Source organism: Medicago sativa, chromosome 1 (assembly GCF_051527215.1).
Source record: "Medicago sativa cultivar Bolivia chromosome 1, Bolivia_mono, whole genome shotgun sequence".
NCBI classification, from domain to species: domain Eukaryota; kingdom Viridiplantae; phylum Streptophyta; class Magnoliopsida; order Fabales; family Fabaceae; genus Medicago; species Medicago sativa.
In genome coordinates this window covers 81,253,631-81,270,259 of record NC_140749.1, presented here as the reverse complement: position 1 = coordinate 81,270,259, position 16,629 = coordinate 81,253,631, and the positions used below count along the sequence as shown (strand labels likewise).

Sequence of the window (16,629 nt, the reverse complement as noted above, 5' to 3'; positions counted from 1 at the left end):
TTATTATTAATTAAGTATGTTACAAATATAGATGTTTTCTCATCATAATGTGGATCTTATTTTGGAATTTCACGCTTTCTGTATACGAACACTATTTTCCATTTTAACATTAAGAATGACAATTTGCCTTCAGTAATGGCGTTTATTTTATATAAAAATAACTATGTGCTAAATCAATTAAATAATGCAACTATGGGAATCTGAATTTTTTTATAAAATTAAACGATATTAATTCATTCAAATTGATAGGGTACATTAGATGCAATAATATGTTGAACATAGTCCATCTTCTTCTTCCTTTTCTTATTCGATTTCTTCCTCTTCCTCCTCCTATTCTTCTTCTTCTTATTCCTCTTCCTCCTTAAAAAAACATCTTTCTTCTTCTTTAATATTGCACATAACTAAAAGTAGAGGTGTCAAATGGGCTGGCCCGGCCCAGCCCCAAGAGGCCCGACTACATAAATGGGCCAACCCCGCCCGGCTCAATTATAATTGGGCCGCATATTCTAGAGCCCGGCCCGGCCTGTGTGGGCCATGGGCCGGCCCGTTTATTTTTTACCTTTAAAATTTATTCACTTTTTTATATATTAGTCACTCACCACTATTTTTTTTCCTAAAATATTATTGGATGAACATAAAAGTGCAAGTAATTTTTACATTAACATTGAATATTAATGAAACTCTATATTATTCATTCAATTAAATCAAATTAATAGTTTATAAACTTTAAAATTTTAAAACTTTAAGCTAAATTCATTCATTTTTATTAAGTTTATTTATTTAAATATTTTTTTATTGATAAATTTTAAAATAGTTGATAATTTTTTTCAAAAATATACTATTTTTTTAACAAAAAAATCAAATTAAATAGTAATACTAGTCTAGAAGTAGTAAGATTTTTTTTTCCTGAAAATATATCCTAATTTTTTTTCCAGATTTGCAGATGAAACAGAGAGAAGAGGGTAGATTTGTTTTAATATAACTTAAAACAAAGAAAAGGAATCGAAAGACTCGGCAGATCTGTTCTTAATTGGTGAGTGATGGAGAAATGGTAGAATGAGAGAAAAATAGTGAGATGGGAAAGGAGAAAGGCTAGAAGAGTTAGAGTAGTGAGGGTGGAGAAGAAGATGGAAATGGATATAAGTGCAATGCAATGAAGCTTTTGAAGAAATAGAAGAAGGGGGACGTGATGATTTCCAAGAGTGACACACAAATTGTTTTTTTTTTTTACTATTGAGTTTGAACTGTGTTGGAGTATTAGATAATTTGGTTTTAATTAAAAGGATAATACACATTCAAAATTAATTTTGATTTAAACTATCTAAACAACATCAACTCATATGAATCACTTTTAAGAAAGTGTATCCAAACATAAATCAATGAGTAATGCTAGCAACACTCTCTTTTTAAGACTCTCTAATAATCACTCTTTTATTGGGTGAAATCAATGTAGGTCCCACCACTTTACGTGGATCCCTTTTCCAAAATATATGGTTCACATTGATTTTATCCAATAAGAGAGTGGGTGTTGAGGATAGTGTTGTTAGCACTCCTCTAAATCAATTCACATCAAACTCATTTTTAACCAAAATCAATTCTCTCAACCCTAATTCTAACAAAATCAATTCTCGTCGTCGTCAAGCCAAACACAATCTAAGAATTCTATTAAGGATCAAACTCCAATCTTAAATTGATCCATTGAGCCAACTTGATGTAAACACTTTTGAGTCCACACCTACATTTTTTAGAGAAATGTTATTTGAACAACCATTTTGTGACAACTTTCTCTCTCATACTCACATTATGATTCTACATTCCCACTCTATTGCTTTGGTTCTTGTACCAACACTCATATTTATTTGTATATTTAGGTTGTTCCACAAGTTGTTAACAAATGTGATTGTTCAAATAACACTCCTCCCTTTTTTATCAATCATCAATTTATCACACCACTCTCTTTGTTTCTTTCTCTTTCAAACTGATTAATGGATGTATGGATTACAAAACTTTTTTTTTTTTAGCAACAAAACTTTTTTTATAAATTATAAATAATCTTAAAATATATGTATTTTTTCAAAAATAATTTATGAGTCTAGTCTCTGATATGTTAATAGCAAATACTATCAAATTGTCGAGTTTCATATACTCTTTGAGCTTCTCTAAAAAAAAATACTCTTTGAGGGAAGTTATACCCCACAACCCCTACATTTATACCTTCACCCCAATATTTAATACATAATTCCAATTTTACCCATTATATAAAATAAAACTCAACCACTCTTTCACTTGTTCACCTCACCCTTTTTCTGGAAAATTCACAACAAACATTCACCCCCACCTTTTTCTAGAAAAGGTTCGCACAGTAAGCATTTTAGGAACCCTTTTTCGCCCAAAATGTTCGATCTCATTTTTATTTTACAGGCATCAACCGAAATGTTATTGTTAATCGTTTCTTCATATGGTTGTGTTTGTTCTCTCAATTGTTTACCAGAATCTTTGATTAAGGTTTTTTGGGTTACCGAAATTGTTTCGCTCTATCGTTGCGTTGGATTCACGTCGTGTTTTGGGTTACCAGAATCAGAATCGTTCTCTGATTATAAGGTGTACTGTTGACTTCATAATTGTAGGTTTGAGAATTGTTTTCATAAATTAAAGAAGTTTTGGTAATTATTTTGTCTGTTGTAGTCGACCTACATCATGTGTGCGTGTGAAAGAAGAGAAAGAACCTGATGAATAATGGGAAACATGATCATGCACTGTTCTATCACTTTTTTTTGTGATCACAAGATTGGGAGTGCTCGTGTAAGTCCTTCATCACACATGATTTGATGATTCCATAAGCATGAACATTATTATATATCTTTATGATAATTATTTTCGGAAAAGGATGTGTGGAGTTTTAGGCATACCTTTCGAAAAACTAAATATGAATTTTTCGGGAAAAATTTGAAAACGTATTATAGGATGAATAAATCGAAAATACATATCTGGAAGAATAGCACGTGGGGTGAACCTGAATGATAAATGTTGAAATTGAGGGTGAAAATTATGTGTAAAAGGTTAAACAGTTAAGAGAGTAAACTTGGAATTTTCAAAGATTTGTAGGGGTGAAAGTACATGTGTCGGGGTATAGGGTAAAATTTCCATCTTTGAGCTGCTTATTATAATTACAAGCTTTAAGGTTCGGTCTTGTCTTGGTGTCTCAGGTCCAGACCTTCTTAATGTCTCAGATCATTTCCTTCAATTTACTCATTCAGCAGGTGGCTTGCGAGCAAGGCGCTCTTTTATGCAACTTGTTTGGTTGCTTTGTGCGTGGATCTTTTGGAATGACCGTAATCAAAGGTTGTTCAATAATATAGGTAGTTCCATTGAGCAGTTGTTGGATAAAGTAAAACGGTACTCTCTTTGGTTGCTAAAAGCTAATAATGTTATTTTTGTCTATGGTTTTCATTTGTGGTGGTCAAGTCCCATGGCTTGTTTGGGAATTGGCTAGTAAATTTGCTTAACATTGCATATATGTAATTATTTGAGATCTACCTGGTACACCTTGTACTTTGGAGATTCCTTACTTTGTTAATATATGTTCCATTTTTTATTGTTAAAAAAAATAATTACAAGCTTTAAAGATTAAATTAAAGAGAAAGTTATATTTTAAAGGCAAACTTGATGATTTAGGATCCGTTTAGGTACATGATCTAAGTTTTCACTAACGTACCTTTCCAAAAAAAAAAAGTTTTCACTAACGTAAACTTTATCTTCATAATTTTTTTTTTATTTTTTTTTTATTTTATAAATTACCTTGACAATAAAACATAAAATTTTATATATTTGTATAAACTATTTTACTTAAACTAAATAATAAGCCAATCCAAACAGGTGCTTAGTCTTGTTACAACTATAACAACTCCTACCCATTTTTCCTTTACAAGAGTAATAAATCCCATCTCAATAAAGAAAAACCAATCTAATTAAATATCAAATGCAAACATACAAAGTTTTGTAGACAATGAAACTGAAATTCATTATGTAACAAAAAATGTGAAGTAGAAAACTGTCAAAGAAAAGGTTAAAAATTAATGGAGATAATCGATACTTTCTTTTCTTTTAACAAAATACTAGTATATATTGATATTTCAACTTTAAAATGATCCTCATTGCATGAGAACTGCAATGAGGATATACTATCATATTTGAGCGGTATATTATCATATTTTTAAGAATTCTGATCTTCTCCCAGCACATTTTGCTTGCGCTCAACTGAAATATCTAAAATATCCCTGCGTTAGTTAAGTAACATTCATACAATAATTGATATATTTATTCGAATTCACTAAATCTACTTATTTTTTGTTTACCCTCTTGGGGTAAAAAGTGATCAACTTTGGGGTAAATAGTGAGCAGCCTTCTTGGAGAAAAGACGTCATCAACTTTTGGGCTAAATCTAAACCTGGTTCTTTTTATACCCCTAAGAAGATTTTTTTACCCACGGTAAAAAGTTTTTGGGGTAAAAAGAAGTAAATTTAATTTTATCGCAATGGTTGATCACTTCCCCAAGTCGGCTACTCACTATTTATCTCAAAACTGATCATTTTATACCTCAAAGGGGTAAAAAGAGACTAGAGACTATTGAAAAAAATAAAGAAGAGAAATAGGGGGAGATAGTGAGAGGAGAGAATGTGAGATGGTGTGATGAAATGATGAAGTTTTGAGGGGTATTTATAGGTGGGAATGGTAGTATAGGTTATAACTACCATAAATGTAGTGAAAAAAAAGAAAATTGCTGTTCACACATTCCATATGGCTGAGACACACATGTAAAATACCCTTTTACCCCCTCGGCAGTTAACTGCCGAGGAATTTGAAATCCGGCTGCAGTTAACTGCCGAGGAATTCCTCGGTAGTTAACCGCCGAGGAAAGCTGTTTCATCAGATGAAACAGTCACCTGCTCCCCCTACACACTATTTTCTCATCACCTTCCATACAACTCCAATCCAACCCAAAATCCTAAATTATTTTTCATCAAATCTTGCTCCAAAATGATTCAAGCATCAAGCATAGGATGATTCAACACACTTTTGACGTAAAAAAACAGGTATTGTGCATTTTATTCGGTTTATTTTTTGGATTTGTAACACTGTCATGGTAGTTTTACAACGTCAGTTACGTAACACTGTCATGGGGAATCTCGGTAGTTTACTGCCGAGGAAAACCTCGGTACCTTACTGCCGAGGAAAACCTCGGTAGTTAACTACCGAGGAACACTTAGGAAAAAAATGGCAGCTACTGCCATTTTTTCCAAAAATTTTTTCCTTTGTTTTTTTTTTGTTTTTTTGTTTTAGTTCATTATGGCATTGATGTTTATGCATTAGTAAGTTGTTAATTTATATTTTTGTGTTGTTTAATTATAGTAATGACCGAGAACGCGGAAGATGTTTCGGGAGAGACAAAACGTAATTTTGTCCAAATTTCCGGAGATGTCAAACCGCCTAACGTTGAAGTCAAACCAAACATTGATGGAGCTTCCGTCCATGTTGAAGCTTCTAAATATGTTAGCCCCGGTGTCGTCCCACTTCAAGCCCACGAAGTGGACACGGCTAGGTTTTTTTCTGACGACATTAAGTTTCAAGATAGAGAAGAATTGCTTGGGTGGGTACGGTGTCAAGCAAATAAGGCGGGATTTACAATTGTTACACAAAGATCAAGCTTGATCCATCCAATATTGCGCCTAGTGTGTGAAAGGAGTGGAGCTCACAAAGTGCCTAAAAAAAAAACCAAAGCATGCGACAACGGGCTCAAGAAAATGCGGGTGCTTGTTCATGATTAGTGGATATCAAAGTACGCAAACAAAGGAATGGGGATTGAACATTCTTAATGGAGTTCACAACCATGCGATGGAGCCGGCTTTAGAAGGACACATTCTTGCCGGTAGATTAAAGGAGGATGACAAGAAGATTGTACATGACTTGACCAAGAGCAAGATGCTTCCAAGAAATATTTTGATACACTTGAAGAACAAAAGACCACATTGCATGACAAATGTGAAGCAAGTGTACAATGAACGTCAAAAAATATGGAAGGCAAATAGAGGTGACAAGAAGTCGTTGCAATATCTAATCTCGAAGTTGGAGGAGCACAACTATACTTATTACTCAAGAACACATGGTGAAAGTAATACAATCGAAGATATCTTTTGGGCTCATCCAACATCCGTTAAGTTGTTTAACAATTTTCCAACGGTTTTGGTTATGGACTCCACCTACAAAACCAACTTGTATAAGATGCCAATGTTTGAGGTAGTTGGGGTAACTTCGACCGATTTGACATATTCGGTTGGGTTTGGATTCTTGATGCATGAGAAAGAGGAAAACTTTGTTTGGGTTTTAAAAATGTTGCGTAAACTTCTTACTTCAAAGATGAATATGCCTAAGGTGATTGTTACCGACAGAGATGGGTCTTTGATGAAAGCGGTTGGAATTGTTTTCCCGGAAAGTTATGGTATGAATTGTTACTTTCATGTGCAAGCAAATGTTAAACAAAGGTGCGTCTTAGATTGTAAATATCCTATGGGAAAAAAGGATGGGAAAGAGGTGAGTAATCGCGATGTTGTCAAGAAGATCATGAGGGCATGGAAAGATATGGTTGAATCGTCCACTCAAGAGTTATATGCAAATGCATTAGTGGAGTTCCAAGATGCTTGTAGTGATTTCCCACCTTTCCTAGCCTATGCCATGACCACCTTGAATGAAGTGAAGGAGAAAATAGTGAGGGTATGGACAGACCGTGTGTTGCATCTTGGTTGTAGATCCACCAATAGGGTAGAATCGGCTCATGCTTTGGTGAAGAAATATTTAGACAATAGTGTGGGTGATTTGGGTACTTGTTGGGAGAAAATACATAACATGTTGTTGCTTCAACACACTGCGATACAAACAGCCTTTGGTCAGAGCGTTACCGTGTTGGAACATAGATTCAAAGATGTCACTTTGTACTCCGGCTTAGGTGGTCATGTGTCTAGATATGCTTTGGACAACATTGCTATGGAAGAGTCACGTTGTAGGGAAACGTTGTGCATGAACAAGGAAATTTGTGGTTGTGTTCAAAGGACATCTTACGGCTTACCATGTGCATGCGAAATTGCAACTAAACTCCTTGAAGAAAAGCCAATTTTATTGGATGAGATACACCACCATTGGCAAAGGTTACGCATGGGAGAAGAAAGTAATGAACTTGGTTTTTCGGTGGATGATGAGTTGAAGGGTATTGTAGAACGTCTCAAGAAACTCCCTTTCCAAATGAAGCTTGAAGTCAAGGAGGCTTTGCGGCAATTGGCATTTCCTGAAACCACCATGATGTCTCCACCACCACAAAAAGCAACAACCAAGGGAGCCAAGAAAAAAGTGGACATTGCGAGGTCTAAAGGAAGAATTACATCCACTAGTCGGATCCCTTCTTCTTGGGAGGTTGTTGATTCCCAAAATCCGGATAGTCAACCGTCACCATCACCAACAACATCATCCTATAAAAGGAAAAAGGGTGCTCGTCTTGGTAAAGCACCAATTTCCCCACTTCCACCACCTTCTCGGTATCCAAAGCCTAAGGCTATCCCGGTTATGAGGCCTATTGATTATATGCCACACTTCATGCTTCCATTTATTGAAAAAGTGGTGGATGTTATTGGCGATGGACATTGTGGATTCCGGGCTATAGCCGAGTTCATGGGCTTAACCGAACAAAATCATCTCATGATTCGTACACATCTTATTCAAGAATTAAAAGATCATAGAGATGATTATGTTGAAGTATTTGCGGGTGAGGATCGTTATAACTACATTTTAAATGGCTTACATCCTCCCGCAAATACAAAAAGTTGTGCACATCTTGTTGATAAGTGGTTGACTTTTCCGGACATGGGGCACATTGTTGCCAATTATTACAAAAGGTGTGTGGTTGTGTTGACAAATCTTGAACTTGGTAACTCGGAATCTTTTTTTCCACTAAGAGGGCCACCACCGCCGGGTAAGCAAAAAACTCCCATCATGTGCCTTGGGGTAATTCCTAATCACTTTGTGCTTATTTACTTGAGGAATGGTTGTCCACTACCTCCATCATCTACGGAGTGGCACAATCACAAGAAACAAGATGCAGTGACTTGGGAAGATGAGTATTTGGATCAACATGAGTTGTTCCGAAAGCTCATGGCTATTGAAAGTGGAAACAAACCGCCAAAACCACAAAAGGAATCAAACAAAGCGGCGCCTATTTTGTTGGATACTCCCGAAAAACCAAAGCAACAATTTGAAGTTATTGCGGAAGATGAGGAAGATTTTATGTCACTTGATCTTCTCCAATCACTTGGCAATTAACTAGGGATTTTTTTGTCGGTGTTAGTCCTTTTTTTTGGTAGAAATTACACCGACGTATATTTTGGGGTCAAAATTGTAATGCCAATTTTTTGTGGCCAATATATAAGTAACATTATGTAAATGATATTGATATATATGATAATATGACTTTTATTGACTTGAAACTAGTGCAATACTTATTTATAGCTTATTAATGTTTACGCATTTGATTTATTCGTTATTACATTCCATTTAATTTTGTTCTAATCTATGATTATTTTGTTAAAGCTTTTGTCAAGTGAAACATGTCAGAGGTTGCAAGAATTGAAGGTCGTGTTAGGTATTGCGCGTTTAAAAAGACGGTTAAGGTTATGATAACACCGACGGACTCTATTGATGATTTGAAGACACAACTTAACACTTATTTTGAGCATCTTGGTGAAAATCAATATACACGTCACTTGTCTGCTCTAATGCCAATGATAGACCTAGGAGAAGATAGAGATGAATTCGCATGGAAAACGGCAAGCTATATGCCTTGGCTTGTTAAAGACGATAGCGACGTCGGATTTATGTTTAGGAATATGGTGGAAAATAATGTATTATATATATATGTTCGTTCCATATGCAATTGTAATGAATGTAAGTAGGGATTTAATTTAATGATGTGTAATGATGTGTAATGACTTGTAATGTGTTGTTTGATTATGGACACTATGTTCCGTTTTGATGAATTTCAAACTTTTGTGTGGTTTGAACCAAATGTCGGTTTGATTTAATTATGGACATATGTAAAAGATATTGTATTTTTCTTGTTTATGACCGAGTTTCATTGTTGTATAATTTGAATTGCATATGGAAATGCTCTGGTAAAATTACAGGTAAAAACTGGCCGAAAAATGGCTTGGAAATGCTTAGCATTAATGCAGAACCTGCTGTCTGCATAAATGCTTTCCTCGGCAGTTAACTGCAGCCGGATTTCAAATTCCTCGGCAGTTAACTGCCGAGGGGGCAAAAGCGTATTTTACATGTGTGTCCCAGCCTTCTCTAATGTGTGAACAGCAATTTTCGAAAAAAAAAAACGTGTAAAAGTTGTAAAAAAACATGTAAATTGAAGGTTGAAAAGCTGACTAAAATCCAAAAAACGTGTGTTTTTGAGCTTTGACCAACCGGCAACCTGCGTGAATTAACTCGCGCACCAGCCAAATGAGCGTGACGTAAATCACTCAAAGATATAAGGTGCGTGAGTTAAGCCACGCTGCGTGACTTAACTCACACAGGGGTATATTTTACAAATAAACTAGACGCGAGCAAAATGTACGGGGAGAAGAGCAGAATTCTATTTCTAATATGTGGACTTTGGTGTCCAATATCAAAGGTTAACACTTTGATAGATAACAATAACATAACAATTTGGAGACTATATGAACCCACCAGTATTATTATTTATCGTTTACATCAGAAGACTAAATATGATTAATAAGAACAACAAGATTGACCCTCAATCAATGTTTTAGTAGATTTGATAACACTAGGGGACACTCTAATTTTATTCAAGTTTGAATTATTGTTTTTGTCCAAGTTACAATGACTTCCATAATTTCATAAGTCTCACGGCCGAACCAAACATGCACTAAGTGGCACTGTCCACGGTGGCGCGTTGAGCGTGTTTGAGAAGCCATTCCAACATATCACCAAACACCAACTCCACATTCTCTTCAGGTTCCCCAACTAACTGATGCCACATCCCATCATATATTTTCAGAGTCTTATCTTTACTACCGGCGCGTGAGTACAACTCCTCCACACACGCCGGATCGCAAACGATGTCATCGCCACCGTGCACAGCAAGAAACGGCACATCCACTTCTTCAAACCTCCCTTGCAGCTCCCGACAAATCCTCAACAACTCCTGCGCCGTCGCAGCACGTGGACGCGCCACCGTCCTCCTTGGACTCGCAATTGCAAGCTTCCTCTTCCACTCCTCTTTAAACGAAACATCCGGAATCGAACCGCGCGTTGGAACCACGCGCCACGTCGGAATCACCGCCGCCGCGAGTGAGAGAAAATGTTCCAATGGCCACGGCGGTTTGAATTTATCACTAACTCCACACATAGCACCGTTGAGGATAAGTCCATTCCACGGCAATCCGCCTCGTCGGAGAGTTATCAGAAGCGCGATAGCTCCACCGAGAGACTCCGAATAGAGAAACGAAGGCAACGACGAATCAAATCGAGATCGAAACGATTCAAAGAACGAGATACAATCATCAACAACGGGATTGATATCAGGAATATGAGCAATTAAACCATCGGAGAAACCATGACCTTGATGATCAATAGCGCAAGTGGCGAATCCGGCTTTAGCGAAGTAGACGGCGGTGAGTTGGACAGTCCAGCTGGATTCGCCGGTGTAGCCGTGGACGACGGCGAGGGTTCCGATGAGTTTAGTTGGAGGATTAGGGATCCACCACTGAGTGAAGAGTTTGAGACCTCTTGAGTTGGTTATGAACTCGGAGGCGTGAGTCACTGAGTGGCGAGTGTAGAATTCTTCAGGAGTTAGGGTTCCGAAGGGGCTATGATCGTTGGCTTCAGCTACTGGATGCACCATTTTGGATATCTTCTACTATCAGTTATGTGTGGATATAGTTATAGTCTGAGTTTGAGCTATAATCAGCGTGTCCCAACTAGTTCTTCTACTTTTCTTCCCTTCATTTACTTCTCTATCTGCTTTTCACTACCTTTTTTTTTTTTTTTTTTTTTTGTTTTAAATATTTGTTTTTCACTTGATAATATTTTTTTACCTTTCTTATTAGAGGAAACTAGACCATCCACCCGTGCTGCCGCACGGGTCATATTGATTGAAACAAAACATGCAAATATATTGAAATTAATGTGCTTGTGGTACAAAATAAAATGTTTATAATAAAATTACAATAAAAAAAGACCTTAAGTCGGTAGATTGCGGAAAATCTCCTTGTAAACTACATTCAAAATGCTATCCATGCTAGCACCATTCTTATCAGTCATTAAAATCTTCAAACCACTCCTGAAGGTCACTCTGAATATTGCGACATAAAGGTCATTTTAACTTTAATATATATGAATAAGTGTTGGTTAAACAAAAAAGAGATTATACATTTTACATGCTTTTATAGTTCTTTCTATAAAGCACAAATACGGCGTGTCTCACTATCATATATTTTCCAATCCTTCACATATTAAAAGTACTACCATTGGTTCCAAATTACAATTGGTTCTCTTCGTCACAATCATCTAAACTTAAAATTTTGCAAGTGCAAATAGAATGACACTGTATAATTGGCGACTAATTGATTCCATAAACTTATATTGCAATAAAAACACTCATGTCTAAATAACAATAATAAACCTTCAACACAAACATCAACTAAGCTCAAAGGACCAGAAACATCATTTTTAGCCTTCAAAATCACAACTCCTCTTGATATATTGTTTGTGTCAAAAACACCGTAAGTTGAATAGTAAGCCCATGCTAGAGACTTTATAAGACAAAAACACCAGTTTTCTATAGGCCGATAAAAGAAAAACTTTCAAACATCCTTAACTTTCAATAACACTTAGAAGAAAAAAAGAAAATTTTGCATTAGCACAATGCACAAGCAAAATAGAGGAACTTTATATTTGCTTTAGGCACCTTAAGAATCATGTGTAAATTGTTTTCCTGCAATGAAATCCTAAACACAATAAGCAAAGAAGAAGAATTAACAACAATGTGCCCCCAACAGCAACAGGCTCCACAAAAACTATAAGAACCCCACCATGAACATCACCTACTCCCCCAACAGCAACAGGTTGCGCAAACACAGACCTGGGCTGTCCACAGCAGACCCTGCAGGAACAAACAGAAGCTGCTAACAGCACCCCCCAGCCTACACAGCACACCACCTGTGATCACAACACCCCCACCTCGAGACAATCTCTCTGTGGCTTTTGAGGCTTTAGAGAATCTGCAACTTTTTTTTTTCTTTCCTTCATTTCATGAACCGGAAGTTTGTTCACTTTCACCGCCTTCTTTTGAGATTCATTGTTACGCCTGTCATGATTTCCCTTACCTGTATAACCAAAATACACTCATTTCCATTAACAAATCTTACAATACATTTACAGGATACTGCTTATTTTTCATCCTTTGCAAGAAGGATGAAGTTTTAAATATGAAGGTAATGAACATTATAAAGTATTGAAAACCAACTCCAACCACAAAGAGGTGGAAAGAGGATTACTTAGGTGAAGCATGCAACATAAAGAAATCTTATTAATGGTTAAAATATTCAAATGCTTTAGCAGTTGAAAGATAAAATCACTAAGATTTGAACTTTCCTTACCTTGAAACCAACTTTAACCAGCAACGATTTATTAGTTAAAAGAAATTGATAACTTTAGCAGCAAACTTCACTCCTGTAACTCGTGCATTATTCATTTTGCTGGACATATTTGATTCTTGAATGGAGTTTTCAAAGGGATAAGTGCCATCCTAGTCAATGTCACAAATAACATTAGGAAAATAAAACCAAGTTACAGGCATGTCCTTTGCTAGATGCACCTATGATAATGTTAACAACAATAAACAAACTAATTGGGGTTAGTTTGCATAAAATCAAACAGATTGGGATGCTTATGATATATAGAAACAACTGATAAAAATTGGGATGCTTATGCTTGAAGCTATTATAGGTTTACAAAACAGTAAAAGCCTTTTCAAAATAAGTTAGATTAGCTGTATTATATAGATAAAATTACATAATTTTTTGGCAGAAAGATAAATGACATTGATGCACTATTAATAATTACAAATGATAAAACCATTTAAATTTAAATATTTCTTAATTATGATATGCCAATGTTCAGCAGTTTTTGTTTTTAAATAGATGGAAAAAAACAATTACAAAAATCAACAAAAAATGACACCTGAGAGTAGCCTAAGTTACCTATGTGATTCAACATTTGGATCATCCATGGAAAGCTGAATATTTTGAGACATGGAGTCAAGTCAAGAGGAACTTCACCAAACATGGCAGGTTGAAGTTTCAACCAAAAGCAGAATTGTGTCTCAATCAACCTATGGCATGGGGAAGTTCAGCAATCATAAAAACTTTCATTGTAGCTAAAAATTGCACCAAAAGTAGTCACAACAGTCATAGCTACTTTAATCAAAATTTAAAGGCCGAAAGAACATAATATTGTAAGTTGAGCATAATGTTAACATTTTCTCGTCCAATGTCTCATTTACATACATGGAAGGAAAGGAATGAACATATATCCTTTAACATCAAGAATAAAAATCAATAATAATATCTCTTTACTACCACTATTACACAATATTATTTCTATTAAATATTTTTTAAACATTTGTTAGCTTCCTCTCAAATTTTTCCAGAAACTTTGTGAGATGAGACTTGGTATGGCTGAAATTAATCCCAAAAATTAAAAGAAAATTCATCAAACACGTTCTCACTTCACAGTTATGAAAGTAAACCCTAAATAAAATTCAAATAAAACAAAAAACTAAATTACTAACAAATGTAGTAGTTAAAAGCAGAATTATATATTCCATACCCAATGTAAGCAAGGACCAGAAGAATTAACAGAGATGTATGGTGTATGTACATCATAACAAAAATGTAGTCAGATAATCAAAGTCATGGCAAGTAGCAGAAAAATTGGTTTGTCGGAAAACTTGATGTGTTTTTTTATAAAAAAAAAACTAATAACTTCTTTGAAAAAGAGTAACCAAAAGACTATCACTGCTAAAATAACAACAAGTTTCAAGAAAGGGATTGATATTTGTAGTTACTTATTCCTTGTTTGCTCTGAAATTAAGAGTACTAACCAAATGACTAACAAATAGTAGTCTATTTACTATAAAATTCTAATAGAAGAAACAATCAAAAGATCGTCACTAAACATAACGCTACCACTTCTCATATCCAACTCATTAGTATTACACCAGAACAATGCCATTAACAAAATCATACACATATAAAATGCTCACTTACATTTTAGATAACAAATTACATATGATACGTGCACAACTTCACCATACTTTTTCACATAGACACTTCATGCTCATATTCAATATTCATTGGCACTGTATATGTGAAAAGGGAAAAATCAAAATCACAAAAATAAATAACATTTAGAATATTTTTTGATTAAAAAATTTACTTAATTAGAACCAAATTGGTTAGCAACCAAACAACTCAGCTCCTTTGCAAAAGTAAACACCATACACTAACACTAACTACAAACAAAACTTTATAGGCTGCACAATTAGGACAAAGGAAAATTATTTAATTCCAAACAAAAAAGATCAGTTTAAAAAATGCACAGCCAAGCCACAGGCTGGCCACAGCCGAACCAAAAACAGCAGGGCAATAAACAAAAGTGCCCACTAAAAGGCCAAAACAGCAGGAAAAAAAAACAATACAGTATCAACATATTTATGAAAGTTAGATACAAAAAGAGTTAAAATCCCTTTAGCACAAATAGCCAGTGCAAACTTTAACACAAAAAGAAACTGAGGTACATCTTTGTAAGATCAGCAAATACAGGTATAAATTTACTTAGAGCAACTCTAGCTTCCACACCAAACATGTTGTCACGCAAATCAAGCTTTTGCAAGTGCGTGCAAGCCCCAAACTGTAAAAAGCCAGGATCAACTTATGTTCATGATTCTTAAATTTAAATCCCTTTAGCACAAAAAGAGTTAAAATCAAGAGGATCTAATTTAGAAGCAAAAAAAATGTAAATCAAACTCTGCTAGATGCACCTATGATAATGTCAACAACAATAAACAAACTAATTGGGGTTAGGTTGCATAAAATCAAACAGATTGGGATGCTTATGATATATAGAAACAACTGATAAAAATGAGATGCTTGAACCTGTGATTGTTTCATTCATTGGTTTCCATGTACACAAAACATATTACTCTACTCCTATGATACCCTATCAAAAAAATAAAAGAAGAGATAATAAGAATAAAATTGAGAAAGGAGTGACAAAAAATTGAGAAAAGAGAGCATCTCAAGATTTTCAATGGAGTCGTGAGAAGAGTTGAGATGACAGAGAGACCAAAGGTAAAGCATGGTAAACAGATGGGTTAAGTGAATTACTAAAGATAGGAAACTCAATGTTAGGAGGTTAGGTCATATTCATGGAAACTTACTGTAATTCATCAAATTAACACAAATGAGTGCTTACCATTTGAATCAGAGGAAGAAGAAAGTGTTGGGTCAGAATCAGAGACAGCTGCGACGGAGATGAAAGGCTTGAGTGTGAGGAATTGGTCAGAGGTGGTGCTGCCATGGATGATGGTGGTGATACGGAGGAGCTCCGTTAGGGTTCTATCGGCAGGAGTCGGCGATGGCATCGGGAGAGTGAGTGTGAGAGAAAAGGGAGAGAGATGAAGAATCACAAAGAAAAAGAGAGAGGGTTATTTCAGAGTGATGGTTCTCGATGAGCGGTATTGGAAATAGTTGACATTTATTGTTTTTCATTTACAATGTAAATGGGGCTGAGTTAATAGGCTATATTTGCAAAATTTGAATTTCAAAATTCAGCTTTAAATGCATATAAGTGAAAAAAATTCCCGCTCAAAACATAGGATTAGGGTTTAGAAGTTTTGTTTACATTGTAGTTTAGGATTAGATAATAAGGATTGGACATGGTAAGTGTAAATTGATTATTAGTCGGTAATAACTAATAAGTGTCATAAAGATATTGTTGAATACTTAATATAAATTTTTGTTTCAGAAATATAAGTCAAATATATACCAAAGTCACAATTATAACCTTATTGTATTGTAATTAACACTTTTCAGCTCCCTTTAGCACACCTTATGCTTGAGGGACTGATTATTTCTTTAATTTATTTCGCTTAGTTTCTTAAAAAAAAAAGTCACAATTACATCAATTTTTATGCAAATATTTTTTTTAATCCTTAAACATCGTCTTTAAACACTTGTTAGCATTTTCCATTAATTTTGGACAAAATTACATTCGTGGTCTCTTAATTTAATTTTACATAGCAATTTTGTTATTTGTAATTTTTTCGTCATTTGAATCATTTTACATATGAATTTTCAAGATTAAATTATATGATTTTATTTTGATAAGAGTTCTTAATAATCAAATTTATGATCATTAACTCATGTTTTCATATGAATTTTAGATTTGATGTTTGAAAATTCATATGCAAACAGATTAAAATGACATGGAAAAAAAGATAAAGGACAAAATCAT

At 34.9% G+C, this 16,629-nt stretch overlaps 1 protein-coding gene and 1 long non-coding RNA gene across 2 annotated transcripts; one reads left to right on the top strand and one right to left on the bottom strand.

Annotated features, from left to right (window-relative positions):
- Window positions 1-4,920: 4,920 nt before the first annotated feature.
- LOC146958043 (uncharacterized) lies at window positions 4,921-9,231 on the top strand. The gene is made up of 2 exons (XR_015024569.1): window positions 4,921-5,093; window positions 8,632-9,231. It is a non-coding gene; the product is annotated as an uncharacterized LOC146958043 (long non-coding RNA).
- A 524-nt stretch (window positions 9,232-9,755) lies between these two features.
- Window positions 9,756-10,961, bottom strand: LOC146958042 (caffeoylshikimate esterase-like). Its single transcript, XM_085739701.1, has one exon. It carries the CDS (start codon window positions 10,952-10,954, stop codon window positions 9,977-9,979), a length of 978 nt encoding a protein of 325 aa, XP_085595827.1. The 5' UTR covers window positions 10,955-10,961; the 3' UTR covers window positions 9,756-9,976.
- Window positions 10,962-16,629: the final 5,668 nt, after the last annotated feature.